This window comes from Arabidopsis lyrata (assembly GCF_000004255.2).
Source record: "Arabidopsis lyrata subsp. lyrata unplaced genomic scaffold ARALYscaffold_6, whole genome shotgun sequence".
Classification (NCBI taxonomy): Eukaryota; Viridiplantae; Streptophyta; class Magnoliopsida; order Brassicales; family Brassicaceae; genus Arabidopsis; species Arabidopsis lyrata.
Window position 1 is genome coordinate 2,297,365 of NW_003302550.1, and position 23,978 is coordinate 2,321,342.

At 37.6% G+C, this 23,978-nt stretch overlaps 7 protein-coding genes and 2 long non-coding RNA genes across 16 annotated transcripts; 7 read left to right on the forward strand and 2 right to left on the reverse strand.

The window, feature by feature from the left end:
• Positions 1-1,033: 1,033 nt before the first annotated feature.
• Positions 1,034-3,082, forward strand: LOC110227858. Its single transcript, XM_021023703.1, has 6 exons — positions 1,034-1,081; positions 1,181-1,203; positions 1,297-1,374; positions 1,486-1,548; positions 1,653-1,753; positions 2,338-3,082. The coding sequence occupies exons 1-6, from the start codon at positions 1,034-1,036 to the stop codon at positions 2,715-2,717; spliced, it is 693 nt and encodes a 230-aa protein (XP_020879362.1). The 3' UTR covers positions 2,718-3,082.
• On the reverse strand, positions 3,080-3,722 carry LOC110227108. Of its 2 annotated transcripts, none has more exons than XM_021020405.1 (2): positions 3,649-3,722; positions 3,080-3,485 (listed from the first exon to the last, which is right to left on the reverse strand). In XM_021020405.1, the coding sequence occupies exon 2, from the start codon at positions 3,449-3,451 to the stop codon at positions 3,251-3,253; it is 201 nt and encodes a 66-aa protein (XP_020876064.1). In that variant the 5' UTR covers positions 3,452-3,485; positions 3,649-3,722; the 3' UTR covers positions 3,080-3,250. The 2 variants fall into 2 exon arrangements, with proteins under 2 accessions (XP_020876064.1, XP_020876065.1); XM_021020406.1 differs by having other exon boundaries at positions 3,080-3,488; positions 3,649-3,693.
• Positions 3,723-5,623: 1,901 nt separating this feature from the next.
• Positions 5,624-6,556, forward strand: LOC110227111. Its single transcript, XR_002330910.1, has 4 exons — positions 5,624-5,653; positions 5,729-5,792; positions 6,032-6,148; positions 6,273-6,556. It is a non-coding gene; the product is annotated as an uncharacterized LOC110227111 (long non-coding RNA).
• An 827-nt stretch (positions 6,557-7,383) lies between these two features.
• On the forward strand, positions 7,384-8,745 carry LOC9309312. Its single transcript, XR_002330906.1, has 3 exons — positions 7,384-7,549; positions 8,147-8,265; positions 8,468-8,745. It is a non-coding gene; the product is annotated as an uncharacterized LOC9309312 (long non-coding RNA).
• A 1,177-nt stretch (positions 8,746-9,922) lies between these two features.
• On the forward strand, positions 9,923-12,998 carry LOC9307272 (mitochondrial fission protein ELM1). 3 transcript variants are annotated; one of them, XM_021020337.1, is made up of 12 exons: positions 9,950-10,197; positions 10,292-10,403; positions 10,487-10,556; positions 10,761-10,857; positions 11,021-11,170; positions 11,263-11,389; positions 11,489-11,601; positions 11,677-11,740; positions 11,810-11,903; positions 11,979-12,087; positions 12,216-12,346; positions 12,913-12,998. In XM_021020337.1, exons 1-11 carry the CDS (start codon positions 10,021-10,023, stop codon positions 12,315-12,317), a joined length of 1,215 nt encoding a protein of 404 aa, XP_020875996.1. In that variant the 5' UTR covers positions 9,950-10,020; the 3' UTR covers positions 12,318-12,346; positions 12,913-12,998. The 3 variants fall into 3 exon arrangements, with proteins under 3 accessions (XP_020875997.1, XP_020875996.1, XP_002871202.1); XM_002871156.2 differs by lacking the exon at positions 12,913-12,998 and having other exon boundaries at positions 12,216-12,556; XM_021020338.1 differs by lacking the exons at positions 11,810-11,903; positions 12,216-12,346; positions 12,913-12,998 and having other exon boundaries at positions 9,923-10,197; positions 11,979-12,073.
• LOC9307273 (casparian strip membrane protein 4) lies at positions 12,690-13,842 on the forward strand. The gene is made up of 3 exons (XM_002871157.2): positions 12,690-13,144; positions 13,222-13,345; positions 13,436-13,842. Exons 1-3 carry the CDS (start codon positions 12,876-12,878, stop codon positions 13,649-13,651), a joined length of 609 nt encoding a protein of 202 aa, XP_002871203.1. The 5' UTR covers positions 12,690-12,875; the 3' UTR covers positions 13,652-13,842.
• Positions 13,843-13,987: 145 nt separating this feature from the next.
• On the forward strand, positions 13,988-15,225 carry LOC9307274 (glycine-rich RNA-binding protein 5, mitochondrial). Of its 2 annotated transcripts, none has more exons than XM_021020390.1 (4): positions 13,988-14,155; positions 14,532-14,600; positions 14,688-14,785; positions 14,874-15,225. In XM_021020390.1, the coding sequence occupies exons 1-4, from the start codon at positions 14,038-14,040 to the stop codon at positions 15,012-15,014; spliced, it is 426 nt and encodes a 141-aa protein (XP_020876049.1). In that variant the 5' UTR covers positions 13,988-14,037; the 3' UTR covers positions 15,015-15,225. The 2 variants fall into 2 exon arrangements, with proteins under 2 accessions (XP_020876049.1, XP_002871204.1); XM_002871158.2 differs by having other exon boundaries at positions 13,994-14,155; positions 14,679-14,785.
• A 138-nt stretch (positions 15,226-15,363) lies between these two features.
• LOC9307275 lies at positions 15,364-21,919 on the forward strand. Of its 4 annotated transcripts, none has more exons than XR_002330888.1 (19): positions 15,364-15,637; positions 16,154-16,640; positions 16,841-16,932; positions 17,231-17,395; positions 17,500-17,893; positions 18,308-18,426; positions 18,509-18,581; positions 18,700-18,926; positions 19,013-19,057; positions 19,234-19,309; positions 19,440-19,631; positions 19,865-19,968; positions 20,087-20,153; positions 20,322-20,471; positions 20,558-20,680; positions 20,827-20,997; positions 21,252-21,311; positions 21,404-21,729; positions 21,815-21,919. XR_002330888.1 is itself a non-coding variant. In XM_021020265.1 (18 exons), the coding sequence occupies exons 1-18, from the start codon at positions 15,597-15,599 to the stop codon at positions 21,518-21,520; spliced, it is 2,703 nt and encodes a 900-aa protein (XP_020875924.1). In that variant the 5' UTR covers positions 15,364-15,596; the 3' UTR covers positions 21,521-21,794. The 4 variants fall into 4 exon arrangements, 2 of the variants coding, with proteins under 2 accessions (XP_020875924.1, XP_020875925.1); XR_002330889.1 differs by having other exon boundaries at positions 21,836-21,919; XM_021020265.1 differs by lacking the exon at positions 21,815-21,919 and having other exon boundaries at positions 21,404-21,794.
• On the reverse strand, positions 21,250-23,279 carry LOC110227097 (protein trichome birefringence-like 9). Its single transcript, XM_021020333.1, has 5 exons — positions 22,863-23,279; positions 22,216-22,605; positions 21,975-22,133; positions 21,552-21,888; positions 21,250-21,436 (listed from the first exon to the last, which is right to left on the reverse strand). The coding sequence occupies exons 1-4, from the start codon at positions 23,219-23,221 to the stop codon at positions 21,561-21,563; spliced, it is 1,236 nt and encodes a 411-aa protein (XP_020875992.1). The 5' UTR covers positions 23,222-23,279; the 3' UTR covers positions 21,250-21,436; positions 21,552-21,560.
• Between the last annotated feature and the right edge of the window lie 699 nt (positions 23,280-23,978).

Here is a 23,978-nt window from a genome sequence, read left to right on the forward strand (position 1 = left end):
CGTGCAGAAGCCGGGGTGGGTGCGAGCGCGGGAGTGGGTGCGAGCGCGGGAGCAAGGTCTGGTGCAGCAGCAGGGGTGGGTGCGAGAACGAGAGGTGGTGCAGACGCAGGAGCAGAGGCGGGTGCAGAGGCAGAGGTGGGTGTAGAAGCAGGGGTGGGTGCGAGAACGAGAGGTGGTGCAGGCGCAGGAGCAGAGGCGGGTGAGAAAACGGGAGGCGAAACGAGGTCGGAAAGAGAAGACGTGCGAGTCGACCAAAGAGACGAACGACTCGAGTACGGTGAAGGCTCCCGAGCGCCACGAAACCACGAGCGAAACTTTTAAAAAATTAAAAACAAAACAAAAAACACAAATATTAGATTTTTTTTATTTATTTATTTTTAGCGGGTAAAACATATCCGAAAAATACAAATAAGTTTATTAAAAAAATAAATTATAATCTTTAAATCCGAATTTACCAAATTTTCATTCAAATAAAATAAAAATAACAATCGTTAAAAAAAAAAAAAAAAAAAAGGTACATTAATAGTAGATCACTAGATTCGATTAGGCCTATACAATTACAGTTTGATTAGGCCCATACAATTAATAGGAGATTACTAGATCCGATTAAGCTCATACAATTTATGGCGAATTCAAGCAATTGATGGCGAATTCAAGCAATTGATGGTTGAACGAGCAAGAAACTTAAACCAAGCATGATCATCAATTGAAAAACCTAATCGAAAATTCCGAATCTAAAAGCGAAATCGAAGCAGATGCTACTGATGCATATCCATGGCGAATTCAAGCAATTGATGGTTGAACGAGCAAGAAACTTAAACCAAGCATGATCATCAATTCATCATCGATCAGAAGAAAAAAAAAAGAAAATCGGAGGAAGAGGTTTACCGGTGGTCGCGGTTTAGCGAAGAAGGTAGGAGGCACGACGAAGAAGGCTCCTGCTTCCTCGAGCTCGTGGAGTAGCTCATGCTTATCCTTAATCTCTTGGTTCTCAACGAAAACTCCTACGAAGAGCTTCGTTGTGAACGCAGCCATGGCGCCTCCCATAACTTTGGCGACGAAGTTTCGGGGCAACGACATTGTGAGAAGAGAAATTTTGAGAGAGAGAGAGAAAGAAGAAGATTCAAGAGATCGAAACAGAAGATTCGAGAGATTGAAATCAAAACAGAATGAATGAGAGAGCGAGAGAAAGAAGAAGAAGAAGTGAGTTTATGAATTTATATACTCGTTTCAATTATTAGTTTGACTCTCTGTTTTTGACTCTTGGATTGCCACGTCATCACCATCGTTATTCAGGCACTTCATTGGTGGAAGTAGTCTCCTGCTGCTGCAAAGACTGGCTTTTAAAAGATCTCTGTATATCGAGGCACAAGGGTATGTCTTTTGTTCTGTTAGTTACTAATTCCTTCTGTGGTGTGGAAAAGACTATGTTGCTGAAACCGTTCTAATTATAATCCTATGTTGCGGCTGCTTTATCATGCCAAGGTGCGGGATAAACTATCTCCCTGAAGCCAGTGATTGGTTTTGGTCTGTGCAAGTCCCTTCTATGTATGTCATTTCTTTTGACTCTCTTCAGATTAGTATGTTCTGTAAAACACCCGTTTCACTGTGACGTTTATGGAGAGTGACGATTTCTTAATAGTTTATTTCAGCTATGCCAATGGCAATTACTCAGCTGCAAGCAGTGAGATTTGGCCAAGCGTGGCTGGGAAATCGAGGCATGACCGTTCTTTCCCTCCACAAGTTTTCCAGAGTACTCTCTTTTCCCTATTATAGACTATACAGTTATTATTTTCGGACTGGGAATTATCCTCCTAGGAAGTTTAGTTCTCTAGTCGAACTCAGGGTCATATACTTAGCTCATCGTTTGAGCTATTAGTCTATTAACGATTGGATTTTGTTAGTTCTTTGGTTTTACCCATTTGGATATATTTGATCTATTGATTAGTTGGAATAAAAAATTTCAACTTTTTTTTGCCAAGTGCTAATAAAAAAAAAAGTCTCTAATACCTAAGGAGATGGTACACCACCAACTGATAAGAGTCTTGACTTAGGCATATATGTCTGGATTCATTTGGGAAAGCCAAATTTCATGTTGAATATATGATTTTCTGTGCCTTTTCTTCTAAGTGCTGCTTAGAATGTAATAATATCGCAAAAACAGCTCGCAAACTTAAGTCTGCAGCAAAAAAAACAAACACAAAAGATCTTTCCATGTGACTGATATATGCAAATGCCAAATGTGGCCTCATAGTCTTTGTTTTCTTTCGATGTCTTAACTTTGCGTTTTTGGCATCCCTAGTAATGGAGTGTGCAATTGGATGTTGTGTGGTGCAGGTTTGGCAGTAACAGAAGCGGGTTTGAGAGAGTGTCAAGCTCATTTGAAAAGGTTTGTATTCTACGAATTAGTTGTGAAAACACACTTCACTCTTTCTTCAACTATTTGTATACAGTTTCAGGCTAAGAACTCCGTTGACAATCCGATGTACTATAATAGATACTTACAGTTACAGCACTTAATTTCTCAGGCTGTAGATAGTGTAGGTTTCCAGTCACATGTATCAAGCCCATCACTTAATTTCTCAGGCTGTGTAGATAGTGTAGGTTTCCAGTCTCATGTATCAAGCCCATCATCTGGAAAGGAACAAATAAAAGCCGCGTGCTCTGACCTAGAAAAAATAAGAATGATTATTCCTTTGATGCAGTTAGGATTCTAGGTACTGACACTTGAGTTTGCTAGACTGACCATAGCATACACCAATCTCAAGCACTGGTTACAAAGTGTTGGCATCAGTCTCAAAGAGTGCTTACAATATGAGAAACAAAGAATTGCAGAATGCGTTTGGCTTGGTTAAACATGTGTGGAAGACTACCAACCTCATATGGTTCACTCAGGGAGGTGGTGACATTGACTCGAGTTACAAAAGCAGCATCTTTAAAGGAAAAGACTTTTTAAAAAAGGAATTCGATTATATCAAGGCACAAGGGTGACACACTTCTGGATAGAGTTTTGTATGTTTATTCTACTTTTGGTAGAGAATAGTTGGAAAAATAGTTAAGCAATAAAAAGACTGTTGAATCATAGAAGTTCTATCAATAGCGAATTATCTCGAGTCTTACAGAGAGACAAGAATAAATCATTTATAACGTAGAGTTGGTTGATTTCATGGAAACATGTATGGAGAAATAAATATTAATTAAACCCATAGAGAAGGAGAAAAAAAAAAAAAACAAAGCCAAAACACCCCGATTACTGCTCTCTGATTATTCCTCTAGCCCTCAGTTGATCAAACCTCGCCTCCAAAAGCTTCTTCTCCTCTCTGATACGAGCAAGCTTATTTTCCCCTATTACTATCAGGACAGCTGAGACTGGTATTACTATCAACGATAATCGATACCAAATATCATCTTTACCATACGCTTTCACAAATCTTGCTACTGCACCCGCCATGACTGGATCTGGATCTGGATCGCTAACTGTAACACTTCTTACGTAAAGGAAAACATGTACATAAATAGTCAATCCCTAAATCGGATGATAATATGCGTACATCAAGTTTAAAACGAAGAATCTACACAATCAAACCACTAAACAGGCTGGATTTATAGTAATTGATGAGAGAGAGAGAGGGAGAGAACAAAAAAAACCTGAAGAGAGAGACCAAAGCTGTTCCAGAGAACTCAAAAGTAAATCGTGTGTTCCGTACCCTACCCGTCTTATATAGCGCAATAACATCATTCGAAGACTAGTTAACTTTGGGCCAGAAGCCCAACATATACTTCAAAGTATATCCGATCAGTCCCTCCATTATTGTCGGACTTGTTCATTGGGCCACCATTAAAAAAGTTACTATGCAATAAATAATCGTCTTTTGAATTTGATCGAGAGAGAGAATCTCCCAAATTCTTTCTTACTTGCAACCGTTTCAAACTGCCCAAATTTATATTCCACTAACACCAGACAACACAGCAGTCCTATATCACATAGATTTAGGACCTGATTGGTAACAACTGTAGTTTTACATTTTTTGATGTAGAAATATGACTGTAGGTTTATTTGCTATGGCTGTAGATTTTAATGATGTACTATTTTGGCTGTAGAATTTAAAATTTTGGAAAGTTGAAAATTATGTGCTTTAGGAAAAAATGCTTTTTACAGCAAAAAAAATGAATTAAAGAAATATTTTGGCTGTGAGAAAAAAAAGGAAAGCCAAAGCTTCTAAAGCTTGATTGAATGTATTTCAAATCTTTAGAAATTTTTTTGCTTTGTAAAGACTCTAAAGCACTTGCCAATATTGGTAACAACTGTAGCTTTACATTTTTTGATGTAGAAATATGACTGTAGGTTTATTTGTTGTGGCTGTAGATTTTATTGCTGTAGTATTTTGGCTGTAGAATTTAAAATTTTGGAAAGTTGAAAATTATGTGTTCTAGGAAAAAATGCTTTCTACAGCCAAAAAAATGAATTAAGAAAATATTTTGGCTGTGAGAAAAAAAAGAAAAGCCAAACCTTCTAAAGCTTGATTGGATGTATTTCAAATCTTTAAAAAAAATTTTGCTTTGTAAAGAGTCTAAAGCACTTGCCAATCAGGCCCTATGGAAGGAACTTTAGATGCTGTAGAAAGCCAACTTTTCTTTCTAAAGCCAAATAGCAAATCAATCATTCTTTTACTTCAAAAAAAAAGCTACAGCACACAAATCAATCACTGGCTTTAGATGCTGAAGCCAGTGATTGGTTTTGGTCTGTGCAAGTCCCTTCTATGTATGTCATTTCTTTTGACTCTCTTCAGATTAGTATGTTCTGTGCAAGCCCGTTTCACTGTGACGTTTATGGAGAGTGACGATTTCTTAATAGTTTATTTCAGCTATGCCAATGGCAATTACTCAGCTGCAAGCAGTGAGATTTGGGTATCACTTCTCATGCTTGTGCTGATTTGCGTCCCTGCAGTCACTAAACTTGGCCCGACAGAACTTTCGTGCTCGCCCTTCTCTTCTTTGGTTCCAGATACTACAGGGAGATTGATTGACAAATATGTTCACTTTGTTCCACTCCCTCATGCCTATCATTCATTGAAAAACCTCGGTCTACGCAGAGAATTTCCTTTGTTCGTTTTTGGACTTCGGGCTGCGACATGCAGAGTAAAAAGTGACTACGGTACAGATGAGATTGTCTTCTGAGTCGATCTTATACTACACCAACTGCTGTTATTGGTCGGGGCAAAATATATGGTCGCGATTAACAACATCTGCAAGTATCGAGGTAACAAATAGAAACTTGCAGAGGATACAATCAGAGACATTTTTAGAATTTCTCTGCAGTGTGGTTGTGTGCTCGTTTTAGTAGAGAGAAAAATATTTAAGAATTGTCTGCTAGGTAACATAATTGCTTGTCTGAATTCATTTTTTGTTGTTCATAAGACGACTAGCTATGGAAAATGTTTTTGGTGTTCAGGTTAAGTCTCTTCCTTGAAAAAAAACAACAAATTTCTATGGCCTTTTGTTTCATATGATGGTTTTAGCAGATTATTCCATGTGAATGATATCAGAAAATGCCAAATCTTGGCCTCATAGTCTTTGCTTTCTCGTTGTTTTAACTTGATAATTTTGTTTCTTCTTCATTTGCTTATCTCTCTCAAGAAGAACACCGAAGAAGGTAAGTAAGAGTCACTTTAGAATGTCATGGTAGTGCAGAGTGGATGGTCATCATATTTTCTCGTTCTCTCTACAGGTTGTAGAAATCATAACTGAAGAATTGAGCTCTAACTCTTAGGTCTGCATTTGGAATGGAAAAGGTGAACGGTTATTTTTACCCTCAACTTGTCCGTGCCAAAGTTTGATGTTTTCTCTTCATCCATTTCTCAGACCCTAATCCGCATTTAGGACATCTAGCTTTAGCCCAATACTTTTATCATAACTGCTGACTCTAAAAGTATGCTGACCGAGGCATGTAATACCGTGTATGTTTAAGACAACAAAAACCTTTTCCTTTTCTCAGTCTGTAAATGATATTGAAATTTCATTCTCGACACAGGAGACCCCTCCTTTATGTTGTGGCCTGTGGGTGCTGAACGGTGTAGACTGAAATTTTCTGACTTCCAGAAGACTCTCCATGAAAGAGTAGCTGTTCGACCTTAAACCGGCAAAGAAGGTGTAATTCTAGTAACTCTGTTCCAGTCTTTTGTTTTTTTCTACGTGATAGCTATACTCCCTGAGACCCTTCTCTTTTTTTTGGTGAATCCTGACATTAGCTTCTATGGATTTTATATGACAAGATGCGTGAGAATTGGAGCTACTGGCCTCTTAACAATACTGCAGAAGCTGCGAGGCTTATGATTCTGGCTTATTTTGGGATTGAGCTTATGAAAATTGTTTTGGCATCTTATGTCAATAAGTAGTACTCTAAGTCTATCATATTTGATTATCTTACCCATGAACCATGTTTTAAGGAAGAGAAGGTTTTTAATTTTGTTTTGCAAACTTTATTAAGAATACAAATAATAACTAATGTATATTGAAAATTGTGGTTAATGACTAATAAAGTATTATGGTTCCAATACTGTATCAGTAGACTTTGATAGGATTAATAGTCAAAATACTCAAACTTTCGAATAGCAAAGTTTTTTTAAAAATAAAATTAGAAAAATCAACACACCAATAACACAAGATTTTGAATGAATAACAAAATTATCACACCAATAACACAAGAATTGATTAGAAATATAGAAATCCACAACAGTAACTAGCATTTTTAAATGAGAAATTGTTAAAAATGCCCCTTTTTCAATACCCCTTTTCAAAAATGCCCCTTTTGAGAGTCCATTTTTAAGTTTGCCCTCTTTTAATTTTTAATGACCATTTTACCCTTATTTGAAACAAAATTAGGTCCACAAAATACAAAATATTTTTTGACGGGAAAAGTGATCCCGCAATTTTCCCGCCAAAACACTTGTAAAAACCTTTAAAAAACCTTGTAAAATTTTCCCGTAAAAATTTTTCCCGCCAAAAAATTTTCCCGGCAAAAAAATTTTTTTGCGGGAAAAGTGATTCCGCAATTTTTTTTTGCGAAATTTTTTTGGCGGGAAAATTTTTGGCGGGAAAAATTTACAAGGTATTTTAAAGGTTTTACAGAGTATTTACAAGTGTTTTATAAGGTTTTACAATGTATTTTAAAAGGTTTTACAAGGTACTTATAAGGTTTTATAAGACCATACCCATGGGTGATACTTAGAGGGTATCAGAAGCCCAGAAAATAATTTTTAATGGACCAAACACTGTTTTTGGGCTTGATCCGTATCACTAGAGTGATACTTTTGATACTGGGTATCATATGACGTGGCAAGGTATTACTGGTTCTCAAATTTGTTTTGCCGAAACTGAAAAAAAAAAAAAAAAAAAAAATTCATTTTCTCTTCTCTCCTCTCTCCCGTGAAATCCCAGAAACCATAGACAACGATTTCGATTTCTCCTGCCGTCGCTCCCTCCGCTTCTCCTCCGGCTTCATCTCTTCGATCCTTTCACCTCTCCATTTCTATTTCTCCTCTCCTCCGCAGTAAGTTTTTCGTCTTAGATCGAAACATTTTTTGGTGATTCTTTCATGGATTTGAACAGTAGGTGTTGTAGATATGTCGATTGGCTTTTTAAGTATCTCATGACTCTGGATTTTTCGTTTGTTGCAGTGTTGAATACATGTGTATCACGTCTTGTGGTTTTGTTTGCTTTTGAGAAATCTGAGTCTAGTTTTTGATGGGTGTAATGGGTTTGTGACGAATCTGTTATTTGGATCTGTAGATTTTATCTCTAGTACTCTGTTCAAGTATGGTTTTATCAGTGTTTTTGCGTGATTGCTGCTCTTGTAAATACCATGTTCTGCTTTCTTTTTGTTCCTGAATCATGTTTTATCTGCTATGATGATTTAATGGTTTTAAGTAAATGTGTGAAGATTGCTTTGTTTTTGTCATGATAAAACCTGGATCCATTAGTTGTTTTGGGTGATGTTTGCTTTGTTCTGGGAATTAATGGTCTTTAGCTCTACTGGCTTAGATTTCGGGTCAGTTATCGATAAGTTATTTGTATCTTTTTTGCTGTATCATTGCTTTGTGATAAGTCTTGCTATCTCTAATGAAGTTTAATTAACATCACTTTGCAGGTGGAAGCGACTAAGAAAATCTCAGAATATGTTTCTCAACTTAGGAGACTTGGCAAAGGACATGGTAACCATCTGTTTTATAGAGCAACAGATTTGAAAACAAAGGAGATCAAAGACAGGTACTTGGCTGCCTATCTCTCAGTCCTTTTGTATATATTGGCTTTTACTGCAGTCACTTATTGAAACTGAATTGAATTGTGTGTATTTAATCATGATAAAAACTTTGTTAATCTTTATTTGCTATTGCTTTGTTAATCTTTACCATTGCTTTGTGATAAGTCCTGCTGTCTCTAATGAAGTTTAATTAACATCACTTTGCAGGTGGAAGCGACTAAGAAAATCTCAGAAGATGTTTCTCAACTTAGGCAACTTGGCAAAGGACATGGTAACGACCAAGTATGTTTACAAGATTGATGAGACCAAAGAGTTGAGTGGAGGATGTGTTCAAATGGAGGCAAAAGCCTTCGAGACATCTCCTCTTAGTATCTAATTATAACAATGAGAGATGTGTATATATATGGTTTTCAAGAAAATTTGAAGTTGTGATATTCTAGCTAATTAACATGATGAATAAAACTTTAGTGATTATTCTCATCAAATAATTTAAATTTGGAAGTACCAAGTTGTTACTCAAGTCAATGGTTTTGTTTCTACTTGTTAATTAAACCCAGAGATCGATTTCCATTGGTCGCATAAACTTGAACATTGGAGAATTCACATGATGTTGGTCTAAGATTCAACAAACGATATAAATCTATCAAGCAAGTTAACATTATGTTGGACCATGATAGTTAATTGATTAAATTAATTTTCAAATGTTTCTCAAGGCGATTTTGAATTTTATGTTTTACTTTGCTTAAGTATATTCTATGTTTTTTTTATTGTAATATTACCTTTTGTAATCTTATGTTTTAATATATTAACTTTTGATTTTGCGATTTTTTTTTTATGATACTTAAATCGGTCTCACCAATGTAAACATATTTAGTAGGAGTATCATAAAAAATCTCAAACAATAAACAAACATTATAAATAATACTAAAAAATTCACAATGATACTATATGGGTATCACCCATATACATGCTCTAAGGTATTTATAACTTGTAAAACCTTATAAAAAACTTGTAAAACCTTATAACTTGTAAAAACCTTATAAAATAGCTTGTAAAATCTTATAATATCTTATAAATACCTTGTAAATACGTTGTAAAACCTTTTAAAATACATTGTAAAACCTTATAAATACCTTGTAAAAAACCTTTAAAATACCTTGTAAATTTTTGGCGGGAAAAATTTTCCCGCCAAAAATTTAACGCCAAAAAAATTGCGGAATCATTTTTCCCGCAAAAAAAAATTTTTGGCGGGAAAATTTTTTGGCAGGAAAAAGTTTTACGGGAAAATTTTACAAGGTATTTTAAAGGTTTTACAAGTTTTTACAAGAGTTTTGGCGGGAAAAATTGCGGGATCACTTTTCCCGCCAAAAAATATTTTGTATTTTGTGGACCTAATTTTGTTATATTTCCTTATATATTTGTGATATCTTTTATTAAAAGAAGGGTAATTTAGTCATTGTGTACATAAAAAGGGGTATTTTTAAAAATGGACAGCCAAATAGGACATTTTTGAAAAAGGGTATTAAAAAAGGGGCATTTTTGTGAGTCTCCTTTAAATTCTAAAATTCTGTAGAGTTCAACTTGCTAATAACCCTACAAAAATGATAACGCATGAAATAGCTGAAGAAGGTTTAATTCCTTCCCATTTCCGGTTCAAATTGGTTTTCGGTTTATTCCGGTTAAAGTTTCGGTCTCGTGTTGTTGGTTGGATTTTGTCTCGGATCTCTGACTCACGTCACCCACTCTTCTTTTCAACTCTAATGCGGCGAACACGGCCACCGGAACTGGCAGTCACCGGTTTATCAGAGAATCTCCAAGGAGATATTTACCGCACGGTGAAACGAGCTGTTGTAATCGGAAACGGCTGCGCCGGCGCGGAGAATCAGTGCTTCGGTCTTGTTCACTCCCTAGGCCTCTTCGATCGCCACCTCTATCATGTAATCTCCGTCCAAAACACTTTTCCTCTTTTGGTTTCCTCTATTGGTATATGTATACATTTTCAATATTTCTGAGTTTGTTAATCCTGTTCAGAGAGTGGCTAGACCAAAAGGTGGAATCCTTCAATGGCTTCCTATTTCTCTCTACAAACGAATTCATCGTTTTATCAGCACTATCTGTGCCAGATTCTCCATTAACGCTACTGGTACAACCTTCAACTTTTATTCACAGTTTGAAAAAAAAAATGAGATTTTTGGCAGTAATTTGTTTCCCTGAAAATGGCTGTAGGAATCACCAATGTGTTTGAGGTTGATGATGCGAAGCAGATTGCTGCTATGGCTCGTAGTACGTTTGACAAGTATTTCTCGAATTTTCAGCTGCTTGATTTTGTTCTTCAGAAAACAAGTTTATTGATGTGATCTTCAATCAGCTCAGTGGTTGCCTACTTGAGTGTGTTTGGTTGAACATTTATGATCACATTTTCGTCACTCGATGGATCATTGAGATCTATTTATATAGAGTTTGAGTTACTTTGTTTCTTCTTTCGTCTGCCTTATCACAGGAATGGCCCGTTGTTAGTGGTGGCATCTGGTAGTGATACCATTTCCGTCGCAAGCTCCATAAGACGACTAGCTATGGAAAATGTTTTTGTTGTTCAGGTTAAGTCTCTTCCTTGAAAAAAAAAACAAATTTCTATGGCCTTTTTGTTTTGTATGATGGTTTTAGCAGATTTTTCCATATCAGCAATTGCAAAATCTTGGCCTCATAGTCTTTGTTTTCTCGTTGTTGTAACTTGATTTTTCTTGTTTGCTGTTTTTCCAGGTGCAACATCCAAGGTCGCATCTTGAGAGATTTGATCTAGTGATCACACCTCGTCATGATTATTTTTCTTTAACACCTGAAGGGAAGATGCAAATTCCTTTCTTTCTCCGCCCATGGGTAACTCCACGTGAACCTCCAGGTAGAAATGTGGTATGTTTCTTTTGCAATGTTCATTAAAAAAGATTTGATGGCAAGGCATTGTCATGTTGTTGCTAGTAACAAGCTTGAATTCTGAAATCCAGTTTCTCACCACTGGAGCTCTTCATTACGCCGATGCTTCTACTCTGAGAAATGCTACTTTGGAATGGAAGGAGGAGTTTGCTTCGCTGTCAAAGCCTTTAGTTGTAGTTAATATTGGAGGACCTACAAGTAAACACATTGTGCCGCTTCGTATTTTATATAGTCTATTGAGCTGTATTTCTAACTATGGTTATGCTTTTTTTTTTTTTTTTTGTTAATTTGCTGTAGGGAACTGTTTGTATGGTGTTGATCTTGCTAAACAGTTGTGTGGTATGCTTCAGAGTATCCTCTGGAGCTGTGGAAGCCTAAGAATATCTTTCTCAAGAAGAACACCGAAGAAGGTAAGTACAAGTCTCTTTAGAATGTCACGATCATGCGGAGCGGATGGTCATCATATTTTCTCGATCTTTCTACAGGTTGTAGAAATCATAACTGGAGAATTGAGCTCTAACTCTAAGGTCTACATTTGGGATGGAAAAGGTGACAATTTTTGTTATTTCCAACTTGTCTGTGGCAAAGTTTGAGGCTTTCTCTTCATCCATTTCTCAGACCCTAATCCGCATTTGGGACATCTAGCTTTAGCCGATACGTTTATCATAACTGCTGACTCTATAAGTATGCTGAGCGAGGCATGTAGTACCGGGTATGTTTAAGACAACGACAATCTTTTCCTTTTCGCACTCTTTAAGATGATAGCAAAATCTCATTCTTCACACAGGAAACCCGTTTATGTTGTGGGTGCTGAACGGTGTACATGGAAATTTTCTGACTTCCAGAAGACTCTCCATGAAAGAGGAGCTGTTCGACCTTTGACTGGCAATGAAGATGTAATTCTAATAACTCTATTCAAGTCTTTTGTTTTTTCTACATGATAGCTATAATCCACGACACACTCTCTTCTTTTCTATTTTTGGTGAATCCTGACATTAGCTTCTACATGAATTAATTTGTCAAGATGTGCGAGAAGTGGAGTTACTCTCCTCTTAACGATAATGGAGAAGCTGCGAGGCGTGTGATTCAAGATCTGGCCAAGCGTGGCTGGAAAATTGAGACATGACCGTGCTTTCCCTCCCCAAGTTTTCCAGAGTAACTGTCTTTTCTCTTATTTTCATAGCATCGGTTGAATAATTGAATCCTCCGTGGAAGCTTAGTGCTCTAGTCGAACTCAAGGTCATATACTTAGCTCATCGTTTGAACTATTAGCGATTGGGCTTTTGTAGTTCTTTGGTTTTTCCCTTTTGGTTATATTGATCTACTGATTAGTTGGAATAAAGCTTTTCAACTTTTTTTTGGTAAGATAATAATAATAAAACGGTGGATGCACCACCAACTGATAAGGGTCTTGACTTGGGGATATATGATCTGCTGATCCAATTATTATTATTATTTTAATTACTTGTTGACTTGTTTTGTTGCCAACTCCACAAAACAACAACTACTCTTTCTCTACTCCATTGTTACTATAAACAAAGTCCACTACCAGAACCTAAACCCTATAAAAACCCAACTCCTAATTTCATTACACTCACAACAGCAAAAGCATCCAGTACCATTCCCCCCAAACAAATTCTTAAAGACAATTGGTCAACACACTTAGAAAGTTAAACGAGAAAAGATGAAGAGTGACTCAATCGCCGTTGATGTCCCTGCAGAGTCTAGCTCAGCCATCAAAGGCAAAGCTCCTCTCCTTGGTTTAGCCAGAGACCACACGGGCTCAGGGGGTTACAAGAGAGGCCTTTCCATTTTCGATTTCCTTCTCCGTTTAGCTGCCATTGTAGCTGCCTTAGCTGCTGCTGCCACAATGGGGACTAGTGACGAGACTCTCCCTTTCTTCACTCAGTTTTTACAGTTCGAAGCTAGCTACGACGATCTTCCAACTTTCCAGTATGACTCATAATGTATTTTTCATCTTGTGTTCCATGGGGACTAAGTTATCTAACTTTCAATTCTTTCTCTTTCAGGTTCTTTGTGGTTGCCATTGCAATAGTCACAGGTTACCTTGTCCTGTCTCTTCCTTTCTCAGTCGTCACGATTGTTCGTCCTCTAGCCGTTGCTCCGAGACTCCTCTTGCTTGTTCTTGACACTGTACTCATCTTCCTCAATACTTTAAACTCTTGGTGCTATAAGTTTATAACAGAAATTAACAATTCTCTGTTTTCTTATTGATGTGGACAGGCGGCTCTGGCCCTGGACACTGCGGCTGCTTCTGCGGCAGCGGCTATAGTGTATTTGGCACACAATGGGAATACGAACACAAACTGGCTTCCAATCTGCCAACAGTTTGGAGATTTCTGTCAGAAAACGAGCGGAGCTGTCGTCTCTGCCTTTGCCTCTGTCACGTTTTTAGCCATCCTTGTCGTCATCTCCGGTGTCTCTCTCAAACGACCCTAAGTCAACAATACAGACTCTTTGAGGGGCAAGAAGAAGCATTGCCAACGGTTTAATTAGTATTTGTGTGAAATGTTTATATGGAAGAAGCTTATATATTTTGTATTTGTGTGCTCTTGGTGACTCTATTTTGTGTTTTGTATTGATCTTTGGAAATACGAAAAATTAATGGAAGATAATTGTCACTTTTTCTTGTTTTTAGATATATAAAATCAAAAGTCTGTTACCAAGCGTATAGATTACCACACTAATTAAATAAAAAATAAATGATAATTAAATAACAATCCTTTCCTTCTCCAAATGGATCAGGCCAGGCCCATATTGGCTGATTCCCAACATGCTTAATCGTTTAGTCTCTCCAACAGTCCTCTCGCGACACATTAATTTTAATGGCGGCGCTCGCAAGGATCGGTGGCCGGCACCTGAAATTCGTCGGCTTAATAAACTCCTCCGCCTCATGTTTCTTCACTCAACGCCGTGGCGTTGCTTCCAAGCTCTTTGTTGGTGGTAACTCTCTATTTCTTTTCCTGTTTGAATCTGGTTTAATACAGTCCATTTCTGGGTTCTAGAAATTGGAGGTTTTAGCTGATCGACGTTGGCAACGGATGCAAACTAATTGAATGTGATTCATAAAATTGCAAATTGTTATATCTCTTTTGTAATGATGCTGTAAGTCTTAAAAGTTACTGTTCACTGTTCAAAGCCATGTTACTTGTTCCTGTGAACTTTGGTGTTTTTGTGCTCACATTTTGGTTAACTGGTTTGTAGCAAATTGAATATTGAACCTGATGTTCTCTACATTTTGAACTCTTTCTTGGTGGTGATTGAGTAAATTACAATCTCCATTAATGCTTAATTCCCAATTATACAATTCTGTTTCCAGGATTATCGTTTTGCACTACAGAGCAAGGATTATCTGAGGCATTCTCCAAATGTGGCCAAGTTGTTGAAGGTATCAGAATATCAATCCCACATTTGATCTGCTTATTGTATCTGAGATTTTTTGAGATATTTTTCTGGTTCTTATCAGCTCAAATAGTTATGGACAGAGTCTCTGACAGATCAAAAGGTTTCGGTTTCGTGACATTTGCTTCTGTTGATGAAGCTCAGAAAGCTTTGATGGAGTTCAACGGACAGGTATAATAATAATAATGTGTATGTCTTAATGTTTTCACTTGTTACAATTTTTTGTTTCGGTTGGTAACAAAAAAACAGTATCTTCCAGCAATTTAACGGCCGTGTGATATTTGTGGACTACGCAAAGGCGAAGCAGAGTTTTGGTGGTGGTCGCTATCCAATAGCTAGAGGACCGCCTGATCCAGTGGAAGTAGCTGCCACGACAACCGAAACATCGAAAAACGACTAACAAAATCGAAGATAGCAAATTGCTGGACACTACTGTTGCTATATTTCTTGCATTTTACTTGTGATGATATGTGTAAGAGACATGAGCAAGCTTCGCTATTAGCCTTTTATACTTTGCTCTTGGTTCTTTATGATCTCTGAATCATTCACTAGATTGCGTTGAATTTAAGCATAAGTAGTAAGTGTTACCATAATAAAAGACGATTACAAAAGTCAGTAAAGTAAAATTTTCCTATTTTATTTTTTACATGTCGAAATAAATTCCTAAATAAATAAGATGTGAGGTGGGAAATAATAATCTTAGAGAAGGCACATACGTGGCATGATGTAACTGGATCTCAGTTACAAATGGAGAAGTCCGTTCGATTGAGTGAATTCTGTGAGCTCCACGTCTACTGGATAAAGATCCTGGTCCTGCCACGTCATCGTCTCTGTCTCCCTCCCCAAAAAACTTGAGCATCAAATTCGAGTTCAGCGAGTTTTCGTTTTTTTTTTTTTCCTCTATCTTATTAAAAAATACTTATCACCAGCCAAAATTGAAGAAGACATTGCACAGCTGATATTCGTAAAGCTTACATGGTAGATGGCAGTTAAGTTTCATCGGCCGGGTCTTGTATCGTCAAGGTAACCGATGAAAGCTAACATTCCTCCTTTCTCTCGAGAATCTTCGATTTTATGGTCTTTTCGTGGAATTCATTACAAGGACTTTAGGTTTCCTTGCCGACTGCGTTAGTTTGTACATCACAGCTAGTTTTTATGTTAGTGTAAATGGTTTTTTGATATTCTCGAATTGAATTTTCCTTTTTGGGTGAAATTCACCCCTTTAGCGTAAAAGTCTTGGACCGGGAAACAAAAATGACGAAACTTTAGTAGAATCTTACAATTAATTCTCGAATTCGAGAGGCTTGAAGAAGAGCATCAAGGAGCTGAAATATATGAGACTTTTTGGGCAAAATTACTCTGATTTTTAGTTCACTTGTTGTTGCACTTCCTATTAGAAATTTGGTCGCTTCTTGGTTTAAACAACTTAAGTGGAAGAAAAGGGATATTGAGCTGAGCTTCCATGCTGAATAATAGAGTATAGACCAAGTTCTTTCCGAGAAATTTTTGTGATCTAATTCATTAATCTTGATTTTGTAGCTCTTCAAACCCTTGTCTTTCCCGGATGTCCGTTGGAACCTTTATTTCCTGCAGAAGAGTGCTACAATTGGATTATATTTCAAGCTGCTGCGAAAATTCGAGGAGTCAATTGTTTCTGACCTATCATGTTCTGGACAACAAGAACTACTTTCTTCAGAGAAAACTTTTTGGAAACAAGAAGATGAGTTGGTATAAATCGCGGAGGACTATGCAGTCTTTTCTCCTTGCATCTGCTGAAGACGGAGTTGCTGTTAATGGGGGTTCCCAGTCAACACCCAGCGATGATGTTGAGGAGATGAGGGCAATACTCAGTGGATCACTACAAGATGAATACAGCTGTGGTGAACTCATTCAGTCATTGCATGATGCTGCCAGAACTTTTGAACTGGCACTTAAGGAGAAGATTTCCTCTTCTAGATTACCATGGTTTTCAGCAGCCTGGCTGGGAGTTGATAGAAATGCATGGGTTAAGACATTTTCTTATCAGGTCTGTACCATTTAACATCAATCCATCCGAGTGCCTACATTATTTGGTTTGTTTGCACCTCCATGGTACCATATGATTAGGCAACCGTGTTTAAAATCAGGGCCAGAACCAAGAGTTCCCTTCCCATTGCACATTTGGCTTACACTAAGTATTGCTTGTCATAATTTTAGCTAAAGTCATCTTCTGTTCATCATCCTCAGGCTTCCGTCTACTGCTTACTACAAGCTGCAAATGAGGTTTCATCTAGAGGAAACAATAGAGACGATGATCTTAATGTCTTTGTGCAAAGGAGGTACTGCACCACTTACTTAAGGCCTAAGAACTATGGCATGCAGCATTACTAGATTGTCAACATTTCGTTGTGCTCTTGATCTAATAGAAATTTTTGTTCTTGTCTTTGAAAGAGAATGCAACAAAGTACTTAGTTTGAGATTTATGTGGTATTGGTTTGATTTATATTCCCCACAGTCTTCCAAAGAGTTTCCTTTCACTAACGTTGAAAGCTTTTTAAAACTCAGTTGATGTCTAATTATAATCCTATGTTGCTGCTTCATAGGTCTTAATCATGTTTAAATAATCACATCTTGCAGTTTATCACGCCAAGCTGCTCCTCTTGATTGTATGATGCGGGATAAACTATCTTCCAGTCATCCTGAAGCCAATGAGTGGTTTTGGTCTGAGCAAGTTCCTTCAGCGGTGACATCTTTTGTGAATTGTTTTGAGGGGGACCAACGATTTGTTTCTGCAACTTCTGTGTATGTCATTTCTTTTTACTCTCTTCATATTAGTACGTTCTGTAAAGCACTCGTTTGACTGTGAGGTTTTTGGAAAGTGATGAAGCTTTATGTTTCATTTTCAGCTACGTCAAAGGCAAGTCCTCAGCTGCAAGCAATGAGATTGAGGTGTCACTTCTCATGCTTGTGCTGAATTGCATCGCAGCAGTGACAAAACTTGGCCCGACAAAAATTTCGTGCCCGCCTTTCTTTTCTGTGATTCCAGATACTACAGGGAGATTGATGGACAAATTTGTTGACTTTGTTCCGTTACCTCAGGCCTATCATTCAATGAAAAGCCTCGGTCTTCGCAAAGAATTTCTTGTTCATTTTGGACCTCGGGCAGCGGCATGCAGAGTAAAAAGTGACTGCGGTACAGATGAGGTTGTCTTCTGGGTCGATCTTATACAAAACCAACTGCTGAGGGCTATTGATCGGGAGAAAATATGGTCAAGATTAACAACGTCTGAAAGTATCGAGGTAATGAATAGAAACCTGTAGAGGACAAATCTTAGCAGCTTTTAGAATCTCTGTGCAGTATGGATGTGAGCTCATAGTATTTGAAAATATCAAAGAATTATGTGCAAGGGAAGGATCCATTTGGGACAGCCAATTCCATGTTGGATTTATTGATATATCATTTGCTATGCATTTTCTTGTAAGTACTGTTTAGAATATAAGAGCATAGCCGAAACAGTTTGCAAACTCAAGGGACACTATCTATGATCTTCATAAAGTGACACTTATCGAAACAGAAATCTGTTTATTTTTTAGTTTTATAACTCATAGAGTGTTTCGATTCATCGATTGTTGAAATCAGTAAAAAATATGGTTGCACACTTGCTCGGGAAATATCTTAGGGGTTTATCAGGACTTGTTGGTGATGCCTTGCAGGTTTTGGAAAGAGATTTAGCTATTTTTGGATTCTTCATTGCCTTGGGCAGGAGCACCCAGTCTTTTTTAGCTGCAAATGGTTTCAGTTCGCTGGAGAATCCTGTGGAAGACCTTGTTAGGTGACTCAACGTTTTGCTTCTGTTTGCTTGCCATACTCTTTGATACACCCTATAACTTGAATTCGCTATCTTCTTTATTTAGGCACTTCATTGGGGGAAGTCTCCTACAATATCCCCAGCTTTCAGCCATCAGTTCTTACCAGTTGTATGTAGAGGTAGGCATAAGTCATACCATCACTGGTTAAAATTTCCTTTTAACTATTTTGTAATCTTTTTTTTTTTTTTTTGAACACCAACTATTTTGAAATCTTATCATGGAATTTTATAGCGTAGGTTGTCTGTGAAGAACTAGACTGGATTCCTTTCTATCCAACCAGAAAGGACTCCCAGCCAGCCGAACAATCACACGGGCATAAAAGCAGACCACAAGGGCCACCTAATTATGATGCTCTTCCACAGATATTGAATGTTTGCTCTTATTGGCTACAGAGCTTTATTAAGTACAGCAAATGGCCTGAGAATCCTTCTAATGTCAAGGCAGCGAAATTCTTATCCAAGGGGTATTTAAGAACAAGTTTATAAAATAAATTGGATAAAAACAAAGTAATTGGCGATCATATTGATTTTTTCATTTTCAATTCTTTAGGCACAACAAGTTAATCCAGTGCCAGGAAGAACTGGGAATATCAAGGTAAGCTCATGAAGAGCGATGAATTGTGTAGAAAGAAGCTTCGTGTATCCATCTTTGGAACGCCTTACATATCCATCCCTATGCATTTTGCATTCTTGCATCCCCTGTTGTGGAGCATACTTTCTTAGTTAACAATCAAGTAATTTGGCTGTGTGCAATTGGATTGTGTGATGCAGTTTAGCAGTAACAGAAGCGGGTTTTATTGACATGAACTCATCCTCAACTGATGGAGAGTCAAGTTCATTTGACAAGGTTTGTATCCTATGAATTTGTCATGAAAAACCACTTCACTTTTCCGCACACTATCTGAATCCAGTTTTTTGTTTAACAATTCCGTTGACTATCACATGTACTATAGATTCTAACGGCAGTTATTTCTCAGGCTCTAGAGAGTGTAGATGAAGCTCTCGCGAGACTGGAAAGCTTGCTACAGAAATTGCATGCATCAAGCTCAGCTTCTGGAAAGGAACAAATAAAAGCTGCTTGCTCTGACCTAGAAAAAATAAGGAAGCTCAAGAAAGAGGCTGAATTTTTAGAGGCATCTTTCAGAGCCAAAGCAGCTTCCCTTCAAGAGGTTTTTAGTTGTTATTACAGATTGTTTTTCTTTGATGCACTTAGGATTGATATCTTAGTACTGACGATTGAGTTTGGTAGACTGTCCATAGCCTACACCAATCTTCACCCTCATTACGAAGTGTGGCATCAGTCTCAATGGGTGCTTGTAATATGAGAAATAGATCCTTGCAAAATGCATTTGATTTTCTTAGAACGTTTGTGGACGACTAAAACCTCATATGGTTCATATAGGGAGGTGGTGACAGTGACTCTCAGGAGTACTCTAAGGAACAAAGCCAGTATCTAAAAGGAAAAGACACAAAGAATTCAATAAATTCTGTAGATCAAGGCACAAAGTATGTTGCCTGTTCTATTTGTTAATAATTCCTTCTTTGCATTTGAGTTATAAACGTAGGTTCCTTTTTGTTTTCCTCTGGTTGTGGAAACTTATTTATTGTTTTGCATCTACATTAGTAGGGATCGTGGATTTTGGGGGTTCTTTGTTCGCACTCCAAGAAGGAAGCCTGGCCCCGAGTCATTGGTATGGTTCATTTTCTTATCTTATGTTCTATCCTAAAGAATATCTCAGATCTTATTTTTGGGGCTATTTCTGCATAGTAGTATTCGTTTTTCAGTCCGTTACTTGGTATTACTAATTTGGTCTTCATACTATGTTTAATCCAACCATTTTCGGTATTACATTATGCAGACAGATGAATATTTTGAGAAATCCAGAGAAAATGTAGATAGTGTGGATTCCAACCCCAATGAGATCTATCGGTTCGAACTTCTAAGGAACGAACTTATAGAGCTGGAGAAGCGTGTCCAAGGAAGTACAGATGAGTCGGTAAATGAAGAGGTTAGTAATTAGTAGTCAGACGCTGCTGCTAGATTTTTGATTTGTTTCTATATAGTCAATATTCTAAATATCTCTATGTTCTGTAGGGACGAACCTCTGAAGATCTTCCTAAATTAAGCAGCAGTATGAAAGGTGTGCAGTTGGTTCAGAGCTCAAAGAAAGAAAGTGTCATCGAGAAAACTCTTGACCAACTTAAAGAAACCACTACGGTATGAATGTCATTCCAAGCCTCATGGCATATGCATCTTCGGTTCATTAACCGAACCAGCGTTTCCTGATCAGCTTTGTTCCTTTACTATTTGCGTACTTCGTGACTTAGTTACTAACATTGCACTTTACTGGGATATTATGACAGGACGTGTGGCAAGGTACTCAGCTTCTTGCGTTTGATTCAGCTGCTGCTATGGAGCTCCTTCGGAGGTCTGTGGTAGGAGATGAATTAACAGAGAAAGAGAAGAAAGCCCTACGCAGAACCATGACTGACTTAGCATCAGTTGTTCCCATTGGTGTTCTTATGCTTCTTCCTGTGAGTAAAAACTAACCTTCTCAATTTCACCAAAATCATATCTCCACTCGCGTTGGTTGTTCATCCTCATAATACCGTTTCTGTTTTCTTCAACGTTATACTGGTTTGTTGGGTTGCTCTTTGTACAAATCCCGTAAACCAATCACTGCATCATTACATTTACAAATATGTCCGAGTCTTTGAATTGTTGAACAAAAAAAAAAAAAGTGTCTGAGTCTTTGAACTAAGCTATTCTGTACACTTATGTCTAACAGGTCACAGCAGTTGGTCATGCGGCTATGCTTGCTGCAATTCAGAGATATGTACCAGGCTTGGTAATGCTTCTTTTGTACTTGCTTCTTCTCTTCTGTACATTTCTTCCATTTCTACTATCAAGTTGACAAAAAATTTCTTTATTTTTGTTCAGATACCTTCAACCTACGGAGCCGAAAGGTTGAACCTGTTGAGACAGCTCGAGAAGGTCAAGCAAATGCAAACAAATGAAACAGAGCCTGAAGAAGGCATTGATGAAACAGAATCATGACTAGATCAAGATACATAAATTCATTCTATACCTCAAGAAATCACTTTGTTCTATAGTTCATTGACAAGAGTTGCGCATAGAGAATCTCATTCCATGTATCTGGTACGCCGGGTAGGCACCAGTGGCTACAGTCTTGAGGAACATCAACAGAAGTGCCTTGCTCTCGATACCGAGAAATATGACCATCTTTCCTGAACTCTGTCAGATACGTAATGTTCAGAAACTTAAGCTTACTATGTCTATATCTCATTTCTTCAATTACTTTATAGACATATTCATTTTGACTCGCATCAGGTTCCATCTTCCTTTTATCAGTCTCAGGCTCAATCTCTGCATCACATAGACCACCCGATTTCCATGTCCCATTTCTGAAACAACGAAGGATTCAAAACTTTTAAAGACCCTGGTCTCGCAAGAAGATAGTATAACAACTTTTATTTGAATATGTTCTAACCTGTAGTGCACTGGAGAGTAGCTTCTGAAAAAGACGTAACTCTTCTCAGGATCAAGTTTCTCCAAGACCCATGACTTCCATGTCTTCAAAGACTTTTCAAATGCCTCCATCACTCCCATTGTCTTGTTCACTTTTCTTCCCTCCTCAAAATAGCATCCCCTGCACACACAAAAAAATAAACTCAGTTAAAAAGGAAGAGAATGTCGAATTCTGATCATAGAAGCTGAGGGATTTTTCATACGTTAACACAGTTTTGTCTTTGTTCCACCAATGCCCTGAATTGAAGACCAGAACATCTGAGCCGACCCATCTTTTTGACTGCCAGTTAAATTCGTCGACTCTCACAGTGGTTTTGACATCTTTCGGTGATTTATCCGGTGGCCGGCCAATCACGACAAGAAAGGGTGTTCTGTGATACTCAACAGTGAGGTTTTGCCGAGGGAATCGCATGGAGAGAAAGCCCTTGTGTTTAGTTATGGGGTTCCCATTTACTTCATAGATTTCAGATTTATTAGGTATTGCTTGTGAGAGCATGCACATAAGAGATTCCCACTGGTTTCTTCCGATAGAATCTCCCACGAACACTATCCTCCCGTTCTGACTCCTCTCAAGAAAATCACTTGCGTTAAATCTAAACCATTCAATAGCCAAAAAAAGAAAAACACTGATCATTAACTGCTAAAGAAACAAAAGCAAATGCGAACTAAGGTAAACGAGACAGAGCAAAGCTTTCTTTAGTCAGAAGAAAGTGAACCAGACCCTAATCTCTTGTGTTTAGCTTGTAACTCAAACGCCTTTGCAATAGAATCAATATATAACTTAAGGTCCAAGCAAGAAATACATTTTTAAAAGAAAAAAGTAGAATGGTGACGTGGCACAATGTGTTACCGTGGAAGATCGCAGCCGTGTGGTTGCCATCGCCAATCAAGATAACCAGAGTCTTTTCTTCCATGCTTATGACAACGAAAACCGGAATCAAGAAAGCGACACTCTTCACCGTATAGTAATCCATTATCAGATGATGTTCCTGTTCGACGAACCCATCTGCCTTCGGAGTAATCGCACTCCTTTGTTACGGTTTGCGACGAGGACGACGATAACAATCCGATACGAAGAAAGGGCAAGACGTCGACGACGACGCTCGAGAAGATGAGGATGCTAAGTAGAAAGAGGCTAACGAAGAGATGTTTCTTAATCTTGAAGATGTACGAAAATGAGCAGAGGGAGATGAGTTGATGATGATCCATGTTGTGTGTGATCTCTTCTTTCTCTCTTTGAACAAGTCTTCTTCTTTTTCCCTAAGGAATAATAAAAAGTCATTAGTGTGTGTACCAGAGGGAGAGAGACGTCAAACTTATAAGGAATAATAAAAATAAAAATCATATGTAAGGAATAAATCAAATAATTACTTAATTAGTGTGTGTATCATTATTGATTCATGGTGGAAGCTTCCTTGACCCCACGTTCATCGTCTTCACATCTTCCGGATTGTGATTAGCGACGACGTCACGTCTAACTAATTTCAGTTTGTTAAATCGCTTTGTTTGTCGAACCGTGTTGAAAACATGTCATCAAGCTGCAAGATGCACGATGCACCCTTTTGGTCTAATTAAGTGTCTTTTACATTTCATTATAGAATCATAATGGGATACAAATATACTTGTAGTTTAATTGTTACTCATTTATTTGGTAGATACAATGATTTGAAGAAAAATATATATCATAAATAATTAAGTAGAAAATGATATTTAACAAAACTACCATTTTGTGCAAATTAGTGTTTGATTGAAGCTTCTTGGGTCCTTTCGATGTGTTCCAACTTATGGGGTTTTGTGCTATGCCCTTAGTCTGTAACAAAATTGAACCGGCCAATCTGATGGTTTACTTTGTAATAATATTGTTGATGTTTCCTAAAAAGGAAAGATTGTTTGATGTTTCCTTCCCTAAATTTTCGGTTTTGTGGGAAAGATATGATTGTTTCAATACAATCAGCTAAACCGAGCA

Coding starts and splice junctions, on each gene's coding strand:
- LOC110227858 (XM_021023703.1), top strand. CDS start 1,034: ATGGCGCCTCCCATAACTTTGGCGACGAAGTTTCGGGGCAACGACATT. Junction 1,082..1,180: donor AGTTTCGGGGCAACGACATT/GTGAGAAGAGAA, acceptor AATGAATGAGAG/AGCGAGAGAAAGAAGAAGAA. Junction 1,375..1,485: donor CTGTATATCGAGGCACAAGG/GTATGTCTTTTG, acceptor TATCATGCCAAG/GTGCGGGATAAACTATCTCC.
- LOC110227108 (XM_021020405.1), bottom strand. CDS start 3,451: ATGGCGGGTGCAGTAGCAAGATTTGTGAAAGCGTATGGTAAAGATGAT.
- LOC9307272 (XM_021020337.1), top strand. CDS start 10,021: ATGCGGCGAACACGGCCACCGGAACTGGCAGTCACCGGTTTATCAGAG. Junction 11,741..11,809: donor CTACATTTGGGATGGAAAAG/GTGACAATTTTT, acceptor TCCATTTCTCAG/ACCCTAATCCGCATTTGGGA. Junction 11,904..11,978: donor AGCGAGGCATGTAGTACCGG/GTATGTTTAAGA, acceptor TTCTTCACACAG/GAAACCCGTTTATGTTGTGG.
- LOC9307273 (XM_002871157.2), top strand. CDS start 12,876: ATGAAGAGTGACTCAATCGCCGTTGATGTCCCTGCAGAGTCTAGCTCA. Junction 13,145..13,221: donor GACGATCTTCCAACTTTCCA/GTATGACTCATA, acceptor TTTCTCTTTCAG/GTTCTTTGTGGTTGCCATTG. Junction 13,346..13,435: donor TCTTGCTTGTTCTTGACACT/GTACTCATCTTC, acceptor TGATGTGGACAG/GCGGCTCTGGCCCTGGACAC.
- LOC9307274 (XM_002871158.2), top strand. CDS start 14,038: ATGGCGGCGCTCGCAAGGATCGGTGGCCGGCACCTGAAATTCGTCGGC. Junction 14,156..14,531: donor TTCCAAGCTCTTTGTTGGTG/GTAACTCTCTAT, acceptor TTCTGTTTCCAG/GATTATCGTTTTGCACTACA. Junction 14,601..14,678: donor ATGTGGCCAAGTTGTTGAAG/GTATCAGAATAT, acceptor GGTTCTTATCAG/CTCAAATAGTTATGGACAGA.
- LOC9307275 (XM_021020265.1), top strand. CDS start 15,597: ATGGCAGTTAAGTTTCATCGGCCGGGTCTTGTATCGTCAAG. Junction 19,058..19,233: donor GAAGAACTGGGAATATCAAG/GTAAGCTCATGA, acceptor TGTGTGATGCAG/TTTAGCAGTAACAGAAGCGG. Junction 19,310..19,439: donor AGTCAAGTTCATTTGACAAG/GTTTGTATCCTA, acceptor GTTATTTCTCAG/GCTCTAGAGAGTGTAGATGA.
- LOC110227097 (XM_021020333.1), bottom strand. CDS start 23,221: ATGGATCATCATCAACTCATCTCCCTCTGCTCATTTTCGTACATCTTC. Junction 22,606..22,862: donor CACGGCTGCGATCTTCCACG/GTAACACATTGT, acceptor TGAATGGTTTAG/ATTTAACGCAAGTGATTTTC. Junction 22,134..22,215: donor AAAGACAAAACTGTGTTAAC/GTATGAAAAATC, acceptor TTGTGTGTGCAG/GGGATGCTATTTTGAGGAGG.